Raw genomic sequence first — 21,975 nt, 5'->3', positions numbered from 1 at the left:
TCTCCCTAGGTTTAAGGGTCCTCCATTTGAACCCTTGCATAAGTGTGAATTACAATTTCTTTCATGGAAAGTTGTTTTTTTAATTGCTATTACTTTACTTAGAAGAGTAAGTGAGATCCAGGCATTAAGAATTCGAGAACCATTCTTGCAACTCCATCACAACAAAGTGGTTCTTAATGACAAATCCAAAATTCCTTCCAAAAGTCATTTCACCATTCCACCTCTCCTCTACTATATTGATAGGACAAAGCCATTTGGTAAAACAAAACAGCTTTTTGTGTCCGTTTCTCCTCCACATAAAGGTAATCCCATCTCAAAAACTGGGATTGCAAGATGGATTGTTAAATGCATTCAAATTTGCTACCAGAAAGCAAAACACACTCTATCCATTCCCCCTAGGGCTCATTCAACCCGTAAACTAGGGGCAGCTATGGCATTTTTAGGCAATATTCCCTTAGATAATATCTGCAAAGCAGCCACATGGTCTACAACGCACACATTCACAAAGCACTACTGTGTAGATGTGCAAGCAAAACAACAAGCTAGTGTGGGCCAGGCTGTACTCAAAACACTCTTCTAAACCACTGCAATAGATACTGGTACTCGCCGCTAAGGGAGAGAACTGCTATTCAATCAATGCACTAGTGTGTGATCTGCAGACCATATGCCTCGAACGGAAAATGCTACTTACCAGTATGCATCTGTTCTTGGCATGTAGGGTTGCAGATTCACACATGCCCACCTGCCTCCCCGGCTACCTTTATCTGTTCCAGTAATATCTTAATTAGATACACTATACATGGACATCTTTTTCTGTTCTCACACAACTCCATCATTTTCCCTAATGGTGAAAAACAATCTGAAGATGGAGTTGATACCCATGCGCACTAAGCTCCAAAGGAGGAGTCCTCTACCATACAAAGACTCTTCCAGGACAGCAAAAAAGTGTAATCATCCGGGCCCACCACCAGATGGCGATCTATGCACTAGTGTGTGGATCTGCAGCCCTACATGCCAAGAACAGATGAATACTGGTAAGTAGCATTTTCCTTTTTGCATTTCTGGCATTATACAGGGACTCTTTGGTATATCCTATGCAGTCCTTGCGGTGTGAGATTTATCTAATGGACAATGTTGAAATATAACAACTTAAGCCTTGGATTGCATGAAACTTTTGAGTCATAGCTTTGTATTCTAGAACATACACTTTCAATAATCTCACTTTCAATGTCTGTTTCCCATTTTACTTTTTGATCTCCAAGCCCTGTCGTCAAGATTTGAGTAGCACACATTAGAAAAATCTTACTGCTTTGCAGGCCCAACCATGTTCAAGGACTGCAATATTTCATGCGTGTTAGGTATGGATGTACCAGTATTTCAGGTTTCAGCTACCACCTTCATGAGCAAGCCGTAAGCCAGATACTGACCATCTGGATTCCACAATTGGAAGTTATGTCCCTAAAGGTGCACATGGTCAAAGGCTGATGTAGATGACCTACTCAGTGAACTATGACGTGGCACCATACTTTGGTACTAAGCCATCTGGCCGTGTCACAGAAATTTGGATAACACCATATGGGAAGTTTTGGGGCATTAGTCACAAACATCGTTGATCTAATGAGACAGGGGTTACCATCAGCAAGGGAGGTAAGTCAGTTAACTTTGGATTCTGTTACCACCTCCTTACTAAAGACATACAAATATTTCTCTCATTACATGACCCCCACTCCCTTTCGAGTAGAAATCCTGGCCTGCCTGACAATCTTTCTTGACACTTGACAGCAGTTTGGTGTGTCATCTTAAACTTCTAAAACCCCAGATGATTTACAACCCTTCATCATATGCCCCTGTTATTTTATTCACTTCTCTGCAGACCCTTGCTTGCATAGACATTAGGTCATGGTCAGCTAAAATATTAGCACCACATGGAAAGACTAATCCAGACTGCTGTGAGTGCTCGAAGACCATAGAAAATACAGAAGTGCTAATAATGCAACCTACGTTGATCCCCTTAAAGCTCTGACTTAACTGGTGTACTGTTCAACTCCCAGAATTGTAATGTTCTAGCTATTTTGCATCAGAAAAGATCCACCATTACTCTCTTCTCCCAAGACAATCAAATTCATCATGATCACTCTTTCCTGAGCAACAGGTCTACTATATCATCCTCTTCTCCCATATAGAGAAAACATACTCTATCATATGCACATTCTTTAACCACCAGTGACACATGCTTTGTTATCCATTTTGACCCCAAGGCGGTTATCTGCTGTTGGCAAAGTACAGTACAAACTTCTTTCCAAAGTCTTAAGGCAATATACAGCATGTTTCCTTCCTATTCTCCCAAAACATCTTCCATTTTGCCCCTTTATGATCACTGCACTCTGTTTACCATTCCCTTCTAGTCATTCAGTTTTCTCCTTCACCCTTCAGTCTTCTTTGGGCCTTTGCCTGAGATACCTTATTAGCAAACTGTAAAAATCTTTGTCAGTCCCTGCTTAAAGTCTCTTCCATCCTTAGCTAGAGAAAAAGCATGCTGGCAATTCCGCAGCCCACCTCGCCTCTGTCCTCCAAATACAGTTGCCCATCAATGTGAATGTTTTTCTCCATCATAGAATATTTATTGCCATTTATCAGTGTAAGATACAAAAACAGCAGATATATTCTACCACACATTTAAATTGATCTCCAATGAAGAAAAAAAAGTATTTTTACAAACATCACATGCTTAGCTAAAATCAGTATTTTAAGATTAAGTTCAATTACAAATAAATCAAGACAGCAGACACCCTCAGGCTAAAAGCATCTTTTCAGTATCCTTTAAAAAGGAAAAATAAAGCAACACAATATAAAGAAAGACATCACATTCGCAATATTACATTTTGATTAATCAGTTCTAGGCTTAAGAGCTCCAGTGACCCAGAATAGAGTGCTGAATTGGGTAATTAATTTCATTTGGATGGCGCTGTATCATTATGGATTTATAACAACTAATTTGTTTTTAGATTAATGGGAAGGCATGAGGGTTGTTTATCAATTGAAATAAGATTCCCTTGGTTGACGAGTAGAAAATGGGCAAAACAAACACATGGGGAATGTGGAGGGAAGGACCCCTCACTGCCAACTTGTAGATGAGAATGGATGCCTTTTAATTGGTCTTAAACCTCCTTAAATCATCTTGCCTTTGACTTGAGTCCATAATTGTGTTCAAGGGTTGGCGGGTACAATAAACAATCCTTAATGTTTGCAGAAGAGTGCAATAAGACTTACATAGTTATAATTATCTAAGGCCCAATGCCACAGCGTCCATGTGCTCATCAATTGTTGTAAAAGATAGACTAGCCCCCAATATACTTGATACTTGGACCTGCAGGTTGTGCAAAAATCTGTGCATAATTCCAATACATTACTGCATTGTTTTATACATTAAGCACAATCTTTATTTGTTAGGGCAGGACTACAAGTATCAATCACTGTGCTCCTGATCTTCATAGAATGCCATTAGCACATGCCACAGTCTAGATACTCAAGCACGTTGTTTTCACTCAAGAGGTTGGTGTTGACTACTAAGGTGCTCATTGACTACTAAGCTATTCATTGGTCTGATCATGCAAGTTGTAGTAGTTATGAGTTTTCATGGTCAATCCAATATATAAACAAAGAGAAAAATGTACTATCCAAAACAACACCAAAACTGCAAAATTATAATAAGGGAAACGAGAGACATGAATTTTTAAGATTTAAGTGAAAATAGCACTAAAAAGTCATTTGGACCTTTTGAGGCCTGGTCAGGTGCAACAAGTGGGATTGGTCCCGGTGAAAGTCTGTGAGTCAAACGTTCCAAAAATGTTCTAAGTCCCAATTCTGGAAAGGACTGTGTCACTTCTTGAGAAAAACCCTCCCCAAGTGGGCTACACTGATATTGTAGCCACCGCTTTGGAGCCAGATGCCTGAAGCAGTTTGTGCCTGCTGGAGGTCTGGAGCTTTGGCGATTATTTGCTCAAAAGACCCATCACTGTATGGGACTTAGTAATGTTTGCGAACGTGCTAGTAGCTTTGCGAAGGACTAAGTGAAAATCAATCCAATGCCATAAACTGCCAGCCAGATACTTTTTCCTGCAGGTCCCCCTAAGAACATTGGAGGACAAGTTTTTAAAAGTTTCCAAACTTTGTTGCAGGTACAAACAGCCACAGGAGTACACTTTTAAGGCGTGGAGGATCTTGGAGACTCTCAGAGTATCAGACAGAGACTAACAGCAGTGTCCAGTCCAGGTCTAGTTGCTGCTAGTCAGTTTGGCACTTCAGTAAAAATGCCTTGTTGTGTCCCTGTAGCCACACAAGAGATCAGCCTGCTAACCCTTGGATTGCAGTTCTTTGCCTTGGGTACAAGATGGACCAGGTCCAGCCCTTTAGACCTCTTTACAAGTCTTAATCTTAATAGCAGGTGCTGCCATCCTTTTTTTCTTCAACAGGTCCAAAGTGTGTTTTGAAGAAGTGCCTTGGGGTGCCACTATTATGACTGACACCAGCTGGTGGGTGGAGGTGATTCTTGGGCGGTCCCCAACCAATAGGGTGAAAGTTTCCTCTTCAATCCTACCTATTTTTTCAGCAGTTTCTTTTTGCCCTACTGCAAACACTCCCATAGGGTAAACAGCGTTTACAACTAATCTTTTACCCCGCATGGATTCACAACGCGGTTATTACAACCACTGTGTTGTGATTCCGCATACCATTACTCCGCAAGACTTGCGGAGGGGGAGGGGTGAGGGGGGGTGTTGGATTTAAAATTCAACACCTTCCCTAGTGTCCGCACAGACTGGAGTTGGAATACTACATTATACTATTCCAACTTCCAGCGCCCCCCTCCGCAAGTCGTTGTTCTGACTTGCGGAGTAGTGGTATGAGGAATCACAACCCGGTTGTTGTAACAACCGCGTTGTGATTCCCTGCGGGGTAAAAGAATGCGGCATTTAATTTTGCAGAGGTTGGTGATTTTAAATTTTGCTTTGTTTCATAAGGTAAGAGTTGTGTTTTATACATTATCACAAATGGTAATGCACCTGAGACCCACTTATTTACAAAATGTGGATTTTTAAATGAAGATCATGATGTTTTCTTATTCTCAGTTGAATGCTATGGCCAACAGAGCGGCTGGAAAAGGTTATGAGAATGAGGACAACTACTCAAATATCCGGTTCCAGTTTGTAGGAATTGAAAACATTCATGTGATGCGATCCAGTCTGCAAAAACTCCTTGAAGGTATGTTTCGACCATCGTGTTTTGATTATCCTTGTTTTACAAATGCTGAGCATCCATGAGCAAATTAAGAGGAATGAGTGGCTTTGAACACTTTTGTAGGTGTTAGGGGTCTCACGAGGTAAGTTCATGAGATCTCTTTTTTTATTTTTATTGTTTTTATTGGTATTTATCAATACAAACAGTAAGAACGTAACTGCATTGTCAGTTGAGTTGAATAAAAAGAGAAAAGGAAAGAGAAAAGGGGGGCAGTAGAGGGGGGAGCAAGGAAGTGAGGAAGGGGAGTGGTAACAGGGGCAGATATAGGAGGACATTACCACGTATGCATGATCCAGTGCAAACAACATGTGTTAGCAATTACAGACACAATACAGTAAAGTGTTCCAGACAGAGCGTGAGGGGTGTCAATAGTGAGACCATGGATTACATTGAGAGGCTCCTTAGTGCGGGGCAAGTAAATATTTTGGATCATCAAGTTCTCGCTCCATGGTCTATGAGGTAAATGGTTAAATCTAAGTTATTGAGATCTTAGTAGTTTGCCACTTTGTCATGGCATTACAAACCTATTTCAAAGTTTTGTAAACGTGTTCCTAACATTGTGTTGATATAATTTGTTTTGAGAAATTCCAAGTCTGGGAGACAAAACATGATACTAGAATGTGGTGTATTGGTTCCATTCGGTTTTACCACGGTATCAAATCAGAAGAGTAATGAAACTAACTTCTAGATAATGACACTTGGCACTGTTTCTTTTCTTTAATGGAGCCAGGTTTTTAGACGAACTGCACATAGTACAGAGTAGAAGTGTTTCAGCCTGGAATATATTGGTAAATTGGGTAAAATCTTTTTACAAAAGTTGTGACTCCTAGGTGGCAAAATTTCACCTCATTGAAAAACGACCTTGAAAAACTTACGTAGCCTTGGTGTGTGTTTCCTCTACCGATCCTCTGAAACAGGCAGCTTTTACAGATAGCTGTCTAATTTAAGGAAGAAATGTCTATTCTACTGCCCGTTAGGTGCCGTTTGTTTGAGGTGTTTGATATTTTGCGAACATGACGGCCTTCGTCTGCTTCATAGTGTTTTGAATTACTGTAAGCATGCATACATGCTAAAACAAAGCAGGATTTGGACAGTCACAGTAAACAGAGTGAGCATTGCTTAGCAAGTACACATGAGACAATGAGGTTTCTGTGCACAATATTCTGTTATTTATGTGTTTTTAATGTTGCTATTCCACATTAAGTGCAGGGCTACAAAGCTTATAATCGAAAAATCAGAACTAGACGACATAGTGATGCCTGAAATAGTACCCCATATTATCTTTGATGTTGCCTATTTTGTTACATGCACATCGCCATGTTTCATTTATGAAGGCAAAATGAAACAAATACATAAACAAATCTGTCTCTTCTGTCACCCCTTGGCCAAAGCTGTCCCCCTAAACAGTAGATATGCACCATAGCCCTAATTGATTCAAATAGACGTGCTGAGGGAGTGACAACTGTCCTTCTATCACAGAGGCTGATCTTGAATTGTGCTGGTTAAATTTCCATCCTCCAGTGTGGCATATGTAGTTTTGTCACCGTATTAAAGCCCTGCTGCATTTTTTAACTCCCCACCTTAACAGTTGAGGTTTTTCCATCAAATGCCTGGTGTCTTTGCTAGGAGTTGGATCACTTTGGGGATTTAAGGTTCCACAAATATCAGTTTAAGATTATGAAATTAGCACTACCATATGTCAACCCTTGAAATGCACAGCCAAAGTGAGGGGTGAGAGGACACGTTGGTGCCCGCATATCTTGTTTCCTAACCTGCTGGGAGGTGTTTCGCTCCACACCTCAGCAGACCTCAATGCAGATAAGCAAGTGTCTCCATCAGTGACAGGTCTGGCCTTGTAATTCAGTTAGAAGAACTACTACAAGTATGAACAAAGGTGCTGGTGGATATAAGCAAATATTACTTGGTAAAATATGTGATCAACACCTCAGAGGTGGTGGGAGTTTTAACTATCATGTGGAAGACATTTGAGCATTTTGTTGGTCGAAGTGGCTGAAGTAGCAGACCGATATAGCCGCCTGAAAGCTGTTCCTATCCAAGAGGGCCATTATTTTGCTGTTTCTGTTGGCAATGAGGACTTTTCTAATGACAGGGCCAGCAAGGCACTGGACTCAATAAAAACATCATGCTCTAAATGAGGCAGGGGAAGCAAGGTGTGGGCGGACTGGGCATCTGACAGTTTTTGCTTGATAACCTGTTACTTTCAACTCTAAATAACCCCCTTAGTCTAAGCAAAGTTGTGAGTGCTTGATTAGTAAACATTACATCTAGGCGTTCCTACATTGTCCTCATAACACAGGAGTATTGTAAATATTCTGGTAAATGGTGAGTGACTCCTCAAACTAAGCAGTTACTATTATTTCCAACATTACTTATTGCTTGTTACTTTCTCTTGCAGTTAGTGGAACGAAAGGCGTGGGTGCGAATGAGTTCCTTTCCGGATTGGAGGGTTCCGGATGGCTACGACACATTAAAGCTGTACTGGATGCTGCTATCTGCTTAGCAAAAGTAAATCATATACCCATTGTTCTTCATGTGACGGGCTGCTACCAGTTTCTGTAATCAAATGCCAAAACACAGCTGTTTCTAAAATTTCACATTTTGTTCTTTACTTTATTTGTGATTGACGGTTTTAAAAACAGCTGTGTTCCAATCTTGCTAAAAGATGGTAAAATGCTTTGTTTGACTTTGAAAGGGTTTTGCAGAAAGACTATCATGTTTTTAACTGTGTTTGAAGACCGGTATTGTGTCAATGCTTTCATCAGTCATCATTAAGGAAACAACCTCCCACAGTACTTTGGAGCCTGTCACAGGATATGTTTCTTGTTTTTCATCCTCAAATAGCATACACTTTGTGGATCAATACAATGCAAGCACATTAAAACCACTGTGAGCGCAATCCTGAGTAAGTGTAAACGTCTGCAATGTACTCGTCTCTTCACAAGTATGGACATTTCTGACATGACCATCAACTCTGCCCTCCAGATTAAAAAAAATGTAATTTGAGTTACTAACGCACATCATATTTCATCAGCAAGTCTGACTCATCCATCATAAGTTCCTGTTTGTGCTGTCCCCAACTTTAGCCCCTGTGAAAGATGGCCTGTTAAAGTAAGAAGGGGACCTTCAGGGAAATTGTAGCGTTGGAGTGAAAAAAGCTTCTTAGCACAGAGTCAGAGATGGAAAGAGACAAGCAAATAAAGTTGCAGCCTCAGTGTCCCCAAAGCTCTGGAACTGCCTGCATCAAGTAGTTTTATGGTACATTAAAAGTAAAAAGATACAATAGCAGCAAGAATCCATAGTGCCAAAGCTCAGTGTGATATTGGGGGGTTACAAAATAATAGTCCGTAAACCATGATAAAATAGAGGCACATGGCATAGTTAACGCTTAGGAGTAAATTAAAGGTTGTGTTTTTATATTGTCTTTTTCCTTTTGAATGTGTCATGATTCAAGAGACCAGTAATGTAAAAAGCTAGTTAAGGGAGGAGGAGATGCAAAATCCAAGGTAACAAGGTAGGTTCAAAAGGACCATCGGAGATCAACCATGAAAATTATTCAGGCCTGGCTAGGTGGATCGATACGTTTACAGCTGATTAAGGGCAACCTGCATAAGAATGTTATATTAGGCTTACGTAAAATGGCAGGCCAAAGCCTATACATCAGAAAGTTTACAAATAAAATCTAATGGTTTGAATGAGGTCAACAGAACTAAGGGAGACAGGCACCTTTGGTGCTGATTATTTTTGTGTGTGGGTGTGTATGTGTGCATATATATATATATATATATATATATATATATATATATCAATCAATCAAAGTACTTGTAGAGCACGGGGGGAGGAGTGCTGCTACAGCTCGAAAAGCCAGGTTTTGAGGAGTCTTCTGAAGGTGAGTAGGTCTTGGGTCTGCCTTATGTGGGTAGGGAGGGTGTTCCAGGTCTTGGCGGCGAGGTAGGAGAAGGATCTGCCGCCGGAGGTCGTTCGTTGGATGCGGGGGACAGCGGCGAGGGCGAGGCTGGCGGAGCGGGCGGGTGGGGGTGTGGAAGCTGAGTCTGCTGTTCAGGTAGGCTGGTCCGGTGTTGTGGAGTGCTTTGTGTGTGTGGGTGTGGGTGAGGAGTTTGAAGGTGATCCCCGTTTCGACGGGGAGCCAGTGTAGGTTTCTCAGGTGGGGGGTGATGTAGCTGCGGCGGGGGATGTTGACGATCAGTCGGGCGGAAGCGTTTTGGATGCGTTGTAGTCGTTGTAGGTGTTTGGTTGGGATTCCTGCGTAGAGTGCGTTGCCGTAGTCCAGTCTGCTGCTGACGAGGGCCTGTGTCACCGTTCTTCTCGTTTCGGTCGGGATCCACTTGTAATTCCTGTGGAGCATGCGGAGGGTGTTGTAGCAGGAGCATTTACCTGCTTAGAGATGGAGAGGAAGGAGTCTAGGATGAATCCTAGATTGCATGCGTGGTCGGTGGGTGTTGGTGCTGTTCCCAGTGTGGTCGGCCACCAGGAGTCGTCCAAGTCTGAGGGGGTGGATCCGAGGATGAAGACCTCCGTCTTGTCCGAGTTCATCTTCAGACGGCTGCTCCTCATCCAGTCGGCGACGGCCTTCATTCCTTCGTGGAGGTTTGTTTTGGCAGTGTGTGGTTCCTAAGTGAGGGAGAGGATTAGCTGGATGTCGTCGACGTAGGAGATGATGTTGAGGTCGTGATGGCGAGCCACTAGTGCGAGGGGGGCCATGTAGACGTTGAACAGCGGGCTGAGGGATGAGCCCTGGGGGCCGCCGCAGATGATGTTGGTGGCTTTGGCTCGGAAGGGTGGGAGGCGGACGCTCTGGGTGCTGCCGGTGAGGAAGGGCTTTCTCTTGGATTCCAGCTTCTAGAAGGCGTGTCTTAAGAGTGCGATGGCAGACCGCGTCGAAGGCGGCTGACAGGTCCTGGAGGATGAGGGCTGATGTTTCGCCGTTGTCTAGTTGTCGCCTGATGTCGTCTGTGCCGGCGATGAGGGCTGTCTCGGTGCTGTGGTTACGTCTGAATCCGGACTGGGACGGGTCCAAGATGTTGTTCTCTTCCAGGTGGCGGGTCAGTTGCATGTTGACGAGTTTCTCGATGACTTTAGCAGGGAATGAGAGCAAGGAGATGGGCCGGAAGTTGTTGTGTTCCATGGGGTCTGCTTTGGGCTTCTTGAGGAGGGCGTTGATTTTGGCGTGCTTCCAGCTTTACGGGAATGTCGCTGTTTCGAAGGAGATGTTGATGACCTTCCGTAGTTTGGGTGCGATGGCTGTGTCTGCTTTGTTGAATACGTGCTGTGGGCACGGGTCAGACGGAGATTCTGAGTGGATGGAGTTCATGACCTTGCGTGTCTCGTCGTCGTTGACGTTGGACCAGGAGGTCAGGCAGTTGGCGCTGGTGGTGTTCCCAGGGGAGGTGGAGTCTGGCCTAGTCGTGGCGGTCATGGTGTTGAAGCTTATATATATATATATATATTCTCTCGTTTTGACTCAGGCGGACGTCAGCGCTCCCAATGTGGCGTGGTGCAAATAATTTGGTGGAGTCAACCGAAAAATATGAAGGCTTGGCTAATCTTCAATTAGCAGGTTTTAGATGCACTCACTCGAGACGTTTTGTTTAAATTAAAGCGTCTTTATTGCAACCAAAAAACGCCCGACGCATTTCACCTCTACCTGAGGCTTGCTCACGGGTAGTTTTATTCATGATGCAATGATAAACGAAATGATCTCATTGTGCCTACACAATAATATCTTTCTCTTCAACAAGAAGATATACAAACAAATACAAGGCTGCGCAATGGGTTTCTCGTTCTCACCCAACTATGCCAATCTTACGATGGGATGGTTTGAAATCACAGAAGCCTGGAAAAGCTCAAACTATGAATGGACTCAAAAAATAATCTTATGGGTAAGATTCATAGATGATCTGTTGATCATATGGAATGGGACAGCAACAGAATTCAAACAATACTTCGATAAACTGAACAACAGTGTAGAAAAGTTGAAATTCACTTACGACTTGAGTTCAGAGAGAGTGGTGTTCTTAGACACCGAAATCTATGTGGAAGAGAACGTACTAAAAACGACGCTGCATAGGAAAAAAAATCAACAAACTCAATCTTACACGGTACAAGCTTCCACACAGACATTAAAGTGGAGCATTCCGTACGGAGAATTTCTACGCTTGAAGAGGATTTGCTCTAAAGAACAGGACTTCAAGATTCAAAGCGAAAAAGCCAAAAAAAGATTCCATGCGAGAAAATACCCAGCAGCTGTAGTGGACAACTGTCTCAAAAAGGCAGAAGCAAAAGCACAAAAGGATATCCTACATGGAGAGAAGGACACAACAGAAGAAAATACAATAAGATTGATCACAACACATAACGCGGAAGACAAACAAATCACAAAAATAATTCGCAGACACTGGGGCATTCTAAAATCAGATCAAACCCTAGCGAAAATAATAGGCGAACACCCCAGCATCACCTATAGAAGATCAAGGAACATTGGTGATCAACTTATTCACAGTCATTTCAGTGAACCAACTAACCAAATATGGTTCCACAGACCGGGTTTTTGGCCATGCAAACACTTTAAGGTTTGCAAAATAGCCAAACCAACAAAAGTAGTTGAAACACCAGCAGGGCGAAAGTGGACCATACTACAGCATCTAACATGCAAAAGTACCTTTTTTGTCTACATAGTGGAATGCCCATGTAACAAGAAATACATTATGAGCACTATATTCGAGGTAAAAAAGAGAATCCTCGAGCATACACGAGCTACAACGCATGTGGACCGCACAAATGCCATTGCAAAACACATGGAAAAATTCCACAGCAACAATTGGGAAACTCTACGCTTCTAAGCCATCGATCAGATACCAATGCAGAAAAAGGTGGAAACCGCAGAAAGTCCCTCCGACAAAAAGAATCACATCACATCATCAACTTCAGAACACTGAACCCAAGGGGCCTGAATCAGAGTGAGGAATTGCATGTACATCTATAAATCTCATCAACATACAGTCTGAATTTGAAATTTGTTAATGCAATCTCACCAGAGAGAGTTATCAATTCATGAAATGACAATGTGCTCAACTCACCAAAGAGTTAAATTCATGTCTTAATAAATTCAAATTCAACATTGAAAACTATTAGACAACTAATACCTCACATTAGTTGTTGAATGATGAAAGACCAACTATCGCGGAAGTAATCAATAGACAATCCATAAGTGAGAATACCTCCTTGTAACTTACAAGACGCATCACTTAAGGACAATAGTCGGCAATACAGAAAAGCCCCCAAAACAAAAGTTTCGTTGTACACACTGGAGTGAAGGAACTCCAATAACCAGAATGCACCAGTAATAAACAACATGGTGTCTTTAAGAGAATAAAAAGAGACAATGGACTGAATACAACTACCCGTGAGCAAGCCTCAGGTAGAGGTGAAACGCGTCGGGCGTTTTTTGGTTGCAATAAAGACGCTTTAATTTAAACAAAACGTCTCGAGTGAGTGCATCTAAAACCTGCTAATTGAAGATTAGCCAAGCCTTCTCATATATATATATATATATATATATATATATATATATATATATATATATAGCCATTTTCGTTGAGAGAATAACATAATTCCTCTTTGATAAGAATCCCACGGTGTCAGCGCCTTTTTTCGTACCAAGAAACGAAGGATTGGATGACATAAATATATATATATATATATTGACAGCGCAAGTTTGCTCAAGGCGAGGCTTTATTTACCACCAGCAAGCACACTGGAAAAGGGTCCTCTGATTGCAGCAACTGGCTGACTCGTTTCGGCGGGTTCCTCTTCTGTGCCAGTATTGTTGCTTAGAAAGTTCAAATTAAATTTCGCGGGAGTTGTTACATTCTTGTTGGAGGGCTCTCATTGCATCTGATTATGCACTGGCAGAACGCCAGCCGTTGTGCCATCCTTCCTATGCACACAATGTAACTGGTGGCTTGCCTCACCAAAGGCAAACTCGAACAGCAGCAATCTGCTTCTCTCTCCCCAATACCGCAATTGCTCACGGTCGGGGAGGCACCACGTTGTGCAGTCCGTGCACTTTCACCACCATTTTTCCGGTATGACCGAGGTGCGCCTGTTCGAGAGGCGTGCCAGGATACAGAGCCCTTCCTCCAACAAATAAATTAGGCCCTTTGTTTCTTTTGTACTGTTCCACACTTGTAATTCCCTATTGTAAAGTTATTTTTCCAATGTCTTCTGGATCCTTCAGATGTGGAACATGTGACTTGTCTCGTTAACTACTATATCATTGACCACGCCCTTATTAACTTCCTTCTCTCAGCCTCATCATCTTCACCTGCATCTGTATGGGGCTCATTGACCACCATCTTGGAGACATCACCGACATCAGTGGCATCCTTATCAATCACTGTATCATAGACTAAATGCCTCTTGTGGACTATGAAACTGATATCTTTAACCTCCAGATATCAGCTACTAATTTCAAAGGCGCTTGTAGTGCCCACTCTTCTCTTCGATTTTAAAACAAAAATAACCAAAATACTCTAGCCACAATTCTTGGGCGAAAAAGTCCCGGTGCCTTACTTGGAAATTCAGTTGAACTCTATGGGCCATAAAGAATAACATTTTGATTAAGTGGATACTAATTTAGAGAATGCGACTCTTCCAGATAGCTATCAGTGTCGACAGTACATACATTGTTTGGGTCCGATACAGTGGATTTTCTATTGTATCTTCAGCATATGATGTTCCGGTTCTTCAAAGGATTTTGAGATATGGGTCCTTCAACTAATTCCGCTCCTCATCCAACTCCTACCCCTTTGACCTGTCCTCTTCCTCTTTCAGACACCCGGATTCCACTGCACTTTTTCTAGGTACTGTTCTCTCTGAATAACTGGTGCATTTGTCAGACTTTTCCTTTGCTGTTGCCACCAAATCTCTGCTCTCACAAGGGAGATCCTTTTATCAGTTACTTTCCATGCTCCCACAGTTGTCCATAGCTTGACTTTTAGATGTCCTGATCCAGTGTCCATATATTTCTGTATGGCCTTCCAAAAGGTTTATCCAGTCTCCAGAAGCTTTTGATAAATCTTTGGACTGTTCTCTAAATGTCTACAGTTTTCCCTCAAATGCTCTGTTCTGCTTCTTCAAATGTCTCTGTCCTGAATGTTTGTCTGTGTAGAAATTGCAGGTTCCTCCCAAATGTTAATCTTTTGACTCAAAAATACATAACCTCCCCCAAAATGTTATGGGCCCCTCCTCAAATTTCTCTATTTCCTTCAAACTTCCATAACTCCTTCCCCTCTCTCATTTTTTACAGCACTTGCTGCTCCCCCATAAAGGCCATGAATCTGTCAGCGCCAAAAATGTTCATAGTTTGCCACCAAATATTCTTTATTTTGTTTACATATTTTTGGGTCCCTACATTTTCTCTGCATACTATGAATATTCATTGTTCCTAAAATATCCATGGTCGGTCCTTCAAAAGTCTGCATCTCAAATGCTGCTAGTTTTCAAATATATAGTAATTGCTCCCCCAAATATTCAAATTTCCTCCTAAATGTTCATGGTCCCCCAGTTCTCCACAAAATCCTGATGGTTGCATCCTAAATGCTCAAGCTTCCATTCATGCTCAAACATGAGCATGTTTTTGAAGGGAGTGGCCTACCTTTCTTTATTTTCTGGATGCAGACTTTCAACTAATGAATCCAGTAGGATACTCTCTTTGGATATAGGATGGCTTATGAGAGCAGAAATGAGAGCTTACTTTAAGGAATAGTGGTGTGCCTTCCTCTTTTTAAGAAATGTATAACAAATGTTCTTGCAAGAGTAGATTCGCATCTAGTGTTTCATTAGAGTAACATGTCTCATCTTAACTCAGATCCATAGAGTCTGTAGAGCTTCATATATTCCAGGTACAGTCCTGTAAAAATAACAATAGAAAACTGCCATTGTTGACATGGGCCCTCCAGTCGTTAGCATTTTAGCACTGGAACATGTACTTAAAATATGACCACAATGTATCAATTTTACATTTGCCATGAGAATCTGAGACTTATGCTGAAAATCAATGAGTGGTGTGGCTAGTTTATAATGTAAATCGTTTTTAAATTATTCAATGTATTGATACTTGGTTGCATCCTGTGTTTATCTTCTCAGGCAATTGCCTTTGAATATGCAAGTGTGCTGGTGCATTGTTCAGATGGCTGGGATCGTACCTCACAAGTGTGCTCACTCGGCTCATTGCTTTTGGATCCATATTATAGAACTATCAAAGGATTTATGGTGAGTTCCTATCTTTTTCTATCTCATTTTCTCTGTATTGCTCTCTAATATGTATTAGGTGTGTTGTGCTTTTGTAAATCAACAAAATTATGCAGTGTTGTGATAAACCAGAATCCCAAATCCAGAACCTCATATCACAGAAAAAAACGATTATGACGTGCTTGATGGGAGAATAGTTGCATTTAAAGATAATATATTAATGCCTCATGGTTCAGGACTGCAGCTTAGGCGCTCTCTGTGTGTCTTGTGACGTCCTTTCTGAAAGTACTGTGACCATATCTTTCAATATTGCATGTCTCGGTTGGGCTTGTGTCAATTCCAGTTTTTCTGGTATAACTCTACAGTTGAAAAGTCAGCAGTCGTGGTGAGCACCTTTGTGCATGGGAGATGCTAGAGCATGGCAACGTACTCTGATCAGGTGCAGGTGGAAGGGGTTCAACCAGCTGTATGTAAGCCAAAGTTCTGAGAGGCCGTTGTGAGCATCAACAAAAAGTATTCTGCAGTCTCTGCAGATGGGCATCTGGGATCAAATAACATGAGTGGTCAAACTGGGGCTGACAGCGAGAATCTGGTAAAGCTCAGGTAGGCACAAAAGAGGGAACTGAGGTATAACTCTCTAAAGGTTGGGGTCTGAAGTATTCTGAGAAACTCTCCATGCAATATAGTTTACCCAACTCTAGTTTTTTAAATTTGTATCTTCAAATACAGGATTGTTTATCTAGTCATAGGATATCCTCTGATATTTTCCAAATCATACTATTACGAAAAGCATGTGAGCTAAGGACCTTCCAGCAATCAGAATGTTGGAGTCCACCTCTGCCTCTCTCCTTCTGCATGATTTGTTAATGTTATGTTATGTTAATAAACAATTCGTTGAGCGCACTGACACCGATTGGTTTCCTGGCGCTATCGAAAAGCAGAGGACGTAACCAGTGCGTGCAGAGGTATTGATATGCTTGTTTATAAAGCCAGGTTTTTAGTGCTTTCCTGAATGACATGAGGTCCGGACAGATCCGGATCTCAAGGGGGAAGGCATTCCACAGGCGGGGGGCCAATGTTGCAAATCTGCAGCCGCCTAAACGCTTGCGCTTGAAAGACTGAATCTGTAAAAGACCCAGGTGAGCTGAGCGCAGATTACGAGATGGGACATGCTTCGTGATAAGTCTATTGATGAATTTAGGACTTTTACAATGTAGAGATTTAAAAAACATGCAGCCTGTTTTAAAGGTGCAGCGTTGGGTCACAGGGAGCCAGTGGAGTTTTATAAGAAATAGAGTTGCCGGTTGCCATCTAGGTTGGCTCAGGATCAGCCTAGCAGTGTAGTTCTGTACCATCTGAAGGCGTTTAGACAGATAGAGAGGCAAGCCCAGATAGATAGCGTTCGCACTTGGAGACCTTGTGGCCCACTTGAGTTTTTAGTGAAAGATCACTATTCAAGGTGACTCCAAGTGTCTTTGCTGAAAAGGAAGGAGTCGGGGCTAGCCCCATATCTGGCGGCCAATAGTGTGGGCCCCAGGATTTGAGTAGGATAATAAAATGTCAGGATCAACTGAATGATTAAACATCACTAATGAACTTGATGCATTCTTTTTCATTAATGCAATTTATGTTATTGGCTAGTTTAAAGCTAGCACGTTTCTCAATGTTCGACTATATTTTACTCCCAGAAACGACATCATAGGATTGTTGGGACAGTTCTCCTTGTTTTAGTCTTAATAACAGGATGCAGAAGGCCTCCATGTGCTAGCCACCTGCTCGAAGCTCTACGGTAGATTTGTAAATTCAGTAATATTTGTCTGCTATTTAGTCTTAATACTAATCACTGTAATATATCAAGCTTGCCTGAATCCGATATGGGACGAATATATATCCATATTTGTTGCTGGCATATGTTGCTTGTTTGTGTATTGTGGGAATATGCCACTAATATTGCACAATGGTGTAATATTTTTCTGACCTGTGATTTTATGGATAAAGGTGATCTGGGATTAATGAATGATATGTGGACATTTAGCTGGGTACGAACACCCCTGATAATGTATTTGGAGAAATAGTCATTATTCAATTTGTCTGTGATGATTTCAGTGTCTCTTAACACTCCTTAATTTTGTTTGTCTGAATTATTAATGGATATGTTTGTCAAGTCAAAATACTGGCACAATTGTTTATGCTTCGTTCGACTGTAGAGAGAAAAAGAGATAGCAAATATAGGCTTGTGCAGTCTGATGCAGTGATTTGAAAGCAGAGTGCAGGTTATCAGACAAGTTGCTAATACTTGAAATATTACCTTCTTTTTCCTTGGCCTTTAAGAAGATAAAAAAGTTGGTTCCTAGTTGCTCTTAAGGTATGAGGCTGTGTTGAAGTAAGCAGTTTCCATTCAAAGTGGATCATGGTCCATAAGAATCATAGCAAATCTTCATGCTGTCATCTGATCTGTTAAGCAGATGTCCTTGGCAATCAAGGTCAAATATTAACATCCTGATAACAGTATTGTTTTTCATGGTACCAAATGTTAGAAGTCACTAATCATTCTCTGTGATAAAGATTCAGTTATTGTTATTCTGGCATCTCTTGGTGTTAGCAGCCTCTTGGAAAATCTGCATTGAGGCATACTGTGTATTTAGGATAAAGAACAACCTTATCTGTCATGCATAGATCCTAACCTTTGATCCTACTGCGGCTAGCCTTCCATAGCTCCCTTAGTAAAGCGCTGAATACATTATATTGCTGTGAGTTTCAGCCTTTGATCCATGCGAGATACATACATGGAGTACCAATACAATAGGTGTGTTATTATTAACACTTATTTGCCACACTTGTAATAGAAGAAACCGGAACATAAGTGGATACAAATAGTTTTCATTATATTATTTTTAAATCTGACATATTCCAAAACATCCATATTTCCTATTTTATACTTGTGTGCATTTAGTTTTTCTTGGTGTATATGTGGGACTTCGTTCATTTACTCAATTATGTGGGCTTCTTAGATTAACTGCTACTCCTTGTTACTGATGCATACATATGGTTAAACGTGTTGGACTGTTCATTTCTATACAATGAAAACAATGTCTCTTCCTGTCTAAGGTACTGATAGAAAAGGACTGGATTTCTCTTGGGCACAAGTTTGCTGAAAGGTAGGGTGCACCTGCAATATATTTTTATATAAATGATCGCTAATTTGGGAACATTTGGGAACATTGGGAAAAAGCTTTTCAAAGTAGTTTATACAGTTATGTTGGAAAAGAATCAATGAAATATTATTTTTCCAAGACTATCCGAAATAGATAGAACTGTAACATAATAGCATGCAACAGAAAATTAAATAAAACCTTTATAATTGTTTGAAATGCGGAGAAGTAGAATTAGCACAGATTAGGTTTCCACATTGTCTTGCACCTTAATAATTTATGTTTTATGTTTCATTTGTTAATTTGTGCTTATGTGATCAGAGATTGCCATTGTTATTCCTTTGAAGACTGTAATTGATCATAGCAGTAGATTGGGCATGGTGATGAGTATCTTTCTAAAGAGTATCAACATGTGGGGATGTATGAGAGGTTTGCTTAATTAGTAGTGCAGCTGTGATGGTTAAATTGTTAATTTTCAGATATGCACCCAGTATTTGGGACCCCTTGGCTAGAGGCTAGCAGTTGGTGTTGAAGTAGGTCAAATATAATTTGAGACCCAAACTATTAGATTTTCATACCTTGGACGGCCTTTTCTTGACATGTTTGTGTGACGTGCTGTGTGGTAGCTAGGCCACAAATTATTTACATACTCTTTAAAATACTTTGTAGTTACAGTCATAATGGAGTCTGGCCCACTGCGATAGACTATGAGCAATTACATTTCAATAGTTTCTCCCTCTCCACCCATGAAAGGATCATGCCACATAAAGCCACGAATTCTGAGCAAGGCTCAAGAGATGAGTGAATACAGTCATTGCTGTCTGTTGACATGTGACCTCAGCTGCCACCACCTTCAATAACGGTTCTGCCTAGTCCCTGAGGAGCCTTTCCAGAATCTCTAATTACAGTTCAGAGGCTATATATAACGAGTGCTACCTTTCCAGCAGAAGAGGAGGGACATCGCCTCCTGAGACTCCTAAGTCACGAATTAAGAGAAAGGATTTTGTTTGACATATTCAATCTTAATCAAGTTGTATGCTATAAAAGTTCAATATTTTGACTTTAGACTTGTGTCCTGGTAGGAGTTTAAAATAATGACGCGTCATATTGAGTTGCCTTGGAGGATGTATACTGTCATATAACTTGTGTGCTAGCAATATCTATGCGTTCTGAGAGGGGGAGTAAACTTTTCAAGACAGAACAAATGCCACCATTTGGTCTCTGTGCAGCTGCTCTGGTGTTCATCAAGCTGCCGACCACGGGACTGCATTATTTTGCTATTAAAAGATACATTACTGCCTGGATTGGATGATTTTCGGCAAGAGCATGGCAAATGTTGTCCAGAGTCTGAGTTGCTGACATGTACATATGGGCTATGGTCCTAGTATCAGCACTTAACCATAAATCAGGTGATTCTACTCATCACTACATCTCCCGATGCTTCAGATTGTAAATATGTGTCATGTGAAATTTTCAAAAGCAAGTTTTTAGTGCTATTAGAGTTGCTGTTTAGCCATAGATGCTAAGCTAATTTGCAGTTCTTTGAGCATTGGATAGACATGTTCCACTATTGCTTTTTTAGGTCTCGGCTGAGCGCGCGGAAGCGCGTTCTCGCCGAGAACCTATTGTCGCCGTGTCTGCTTCCCAGGAGACAATCCTGGCCACGCGCATCGCCTTGGAGGCGATTTGAAACTGACACACGCCGCGCTCGCCGTGGCTGTCTCCTGGGAAGCGCAAACATACACAGGCACACCTCCCCCTGCACGCATGCGCACACACACACAGGAGCGCACATACAGGCACACATACAGAGACACCCCCGGCGTCGCACACATACATACACACACACACACACACACACAAACACACACACACATGAGCGCCCCCCAAGGCCCACTTACCGCCAATCCGGTGTTCTGTCGCCTCCGTGGGGCTCTCCCTCAGGCATGGGAGCCCCGCGTCACCACTGCTCCTCGGACCAGGAACTCCGTGGGCGCAGGCTTCGCGCACAAGACGGAAGTCCAGCCCCCACGCTAGGTTTCGTTTTAGAGTGCGCGCGCACATATTGCAGTCATTGGCCATTTTAAGAAGGGCTCGCTCTCCTGTTCAGCAGCTCTGTCGCTCTGCTTTCGTATCTTATCACGGTAAAGTAAAGTAATGTTCAGCACAGATTATATGTATATGTCAGGGGACCTCCACACTGATTGTCGGATCGCAACACACAGGAATTTAAGTTAAATATTATGCCTCTGCCTTTGTAAGCATTTTTATTAATTTGACAGCAAGCGCTTTGCCTAAAGTTTTGTCAGAATATCTCCACAGGATCCGCGTGGTTTTGTATTGCGCCTAGAGTGCGTGCTTTCAGAACGCCGCGCTTTGACAAATTGTGCATAACTCAAAAGCTCACATGGTTTCACTATAAATGAGACACCGCGACAACGAGAGCCGGTGACCTGAAACATTCCGAGGGTGACAGAGCGCCGATCAGATGGGTGTGGTTTGTGTATTATTTCTAGGGTGCAATAAGGGACGCTGGAGTATTGAGAACACCACCATGCCTCTTTTCTGGGGTGAAATCTCCAGATAAAGTCCTGCAGGTGGCTGTATGGGGTACCGGGGATCGCAAGGAACGACTCTGAGTGTCCATTAGTGCAGCAGGTGCAGTAATACCGCGACCCAGAGGCCTGAGGGCTCCGACTGAACCCTGAGTATTGATCTATCTTATGGTTCAAACAGCAGCCAGGGGGACATTTCCTCTCTTGCACCAGGGCCCATAACACCCGGCCACGCCCCCAGCTGTAGGGGGGTCTGTCCTGTGTTGGTGACTGCAGGGTGGTGTGTAGCGGGCTACAAGAGATATCTCTGTTTTGGGGTGCAACCTCCTGACAGCATGCACTGCAGTTGACTGTGGTGTGTAGATAATTCGGGGGTAATATCTGTTTTGAGTATTAGTGGCTTCAAGGTGGTGGTGCAGTGTGCACGAGGACCTGTGGCTTCAAGGTGGTGGTGCTTTGTGCACAAGGACCATGTTGATTCAAGGTGGAGGTGCTGTGTGGGCGAGGACCTGTGGCTTCAAGGTGGTGGTGCTTTGTGCACAAGGACCAGTTGATTCAAGGTGGAGGTGCTGTGTGCGCGAGGAACAGATGCATCATGGTGGTGGTGCTGTGTGCACGAGAACCAGTGACTTTGAGGTGGCGGTGCTGTGTGCGCGAGGACCAGATGCTTCATGGTGGTGGTG

At 42.2% G+C, this 21,975-nt stretch overlaps 1 protein-coding gene across 3 annotated transcripts in view; it reads left to right on the top strand.

Annotated features, from left to right (window-relative positions):
- The window catches only part of MTMR6 (myotubularin related protein 6), a 544,203-nt gene that overhangs the window by 409,017 nt on the left and 113,211 nt on the right, over positions 1-21,975 (top strand). For all 3 annotated transcript variants that reach the window (XM_078657106.1, XM_078657107.1, XM_078657108.1), the window contains 4 exons: positions 5,127-5,259; positions 7,712-7,821; positions 15,481-15,606; positions 18,694-18,743. In XM_078657106.1, the coding sequence (XP_078513232.1) occupies positions 5,127-5,259; positions 7,712-7,821; positions 15,481-15,606; positions 18,694-18,743 (419 nt within the window). The remainder of the gene's footprint in view (positions 1-5,126; positions 5,260-7,711; positions 7,822-15,480; positions 15,607-18,693; positions 18,744-21,975) is intronic.

The sequence above is a fragment of the Lissotriton helveticus genome, chromosome 8 (genome assembly GCF_964261635.1).
Source record: "Lissotriton helveticus chromosome 8, aLisHel1.1, whole genome shotgun sequence".
Classification (NCBI taxonomy): domain Eukaryota; kingdom Metazoa; phylum Chordata; class Amphibia; order Caudata; family Salamandridae; genus Lissotriton; species Lissotriton helveticus.
Note: the sequence above shows the minus strand (reverse complement) of the source record. Positions and strands in the feature narration are given on the sequence as shown.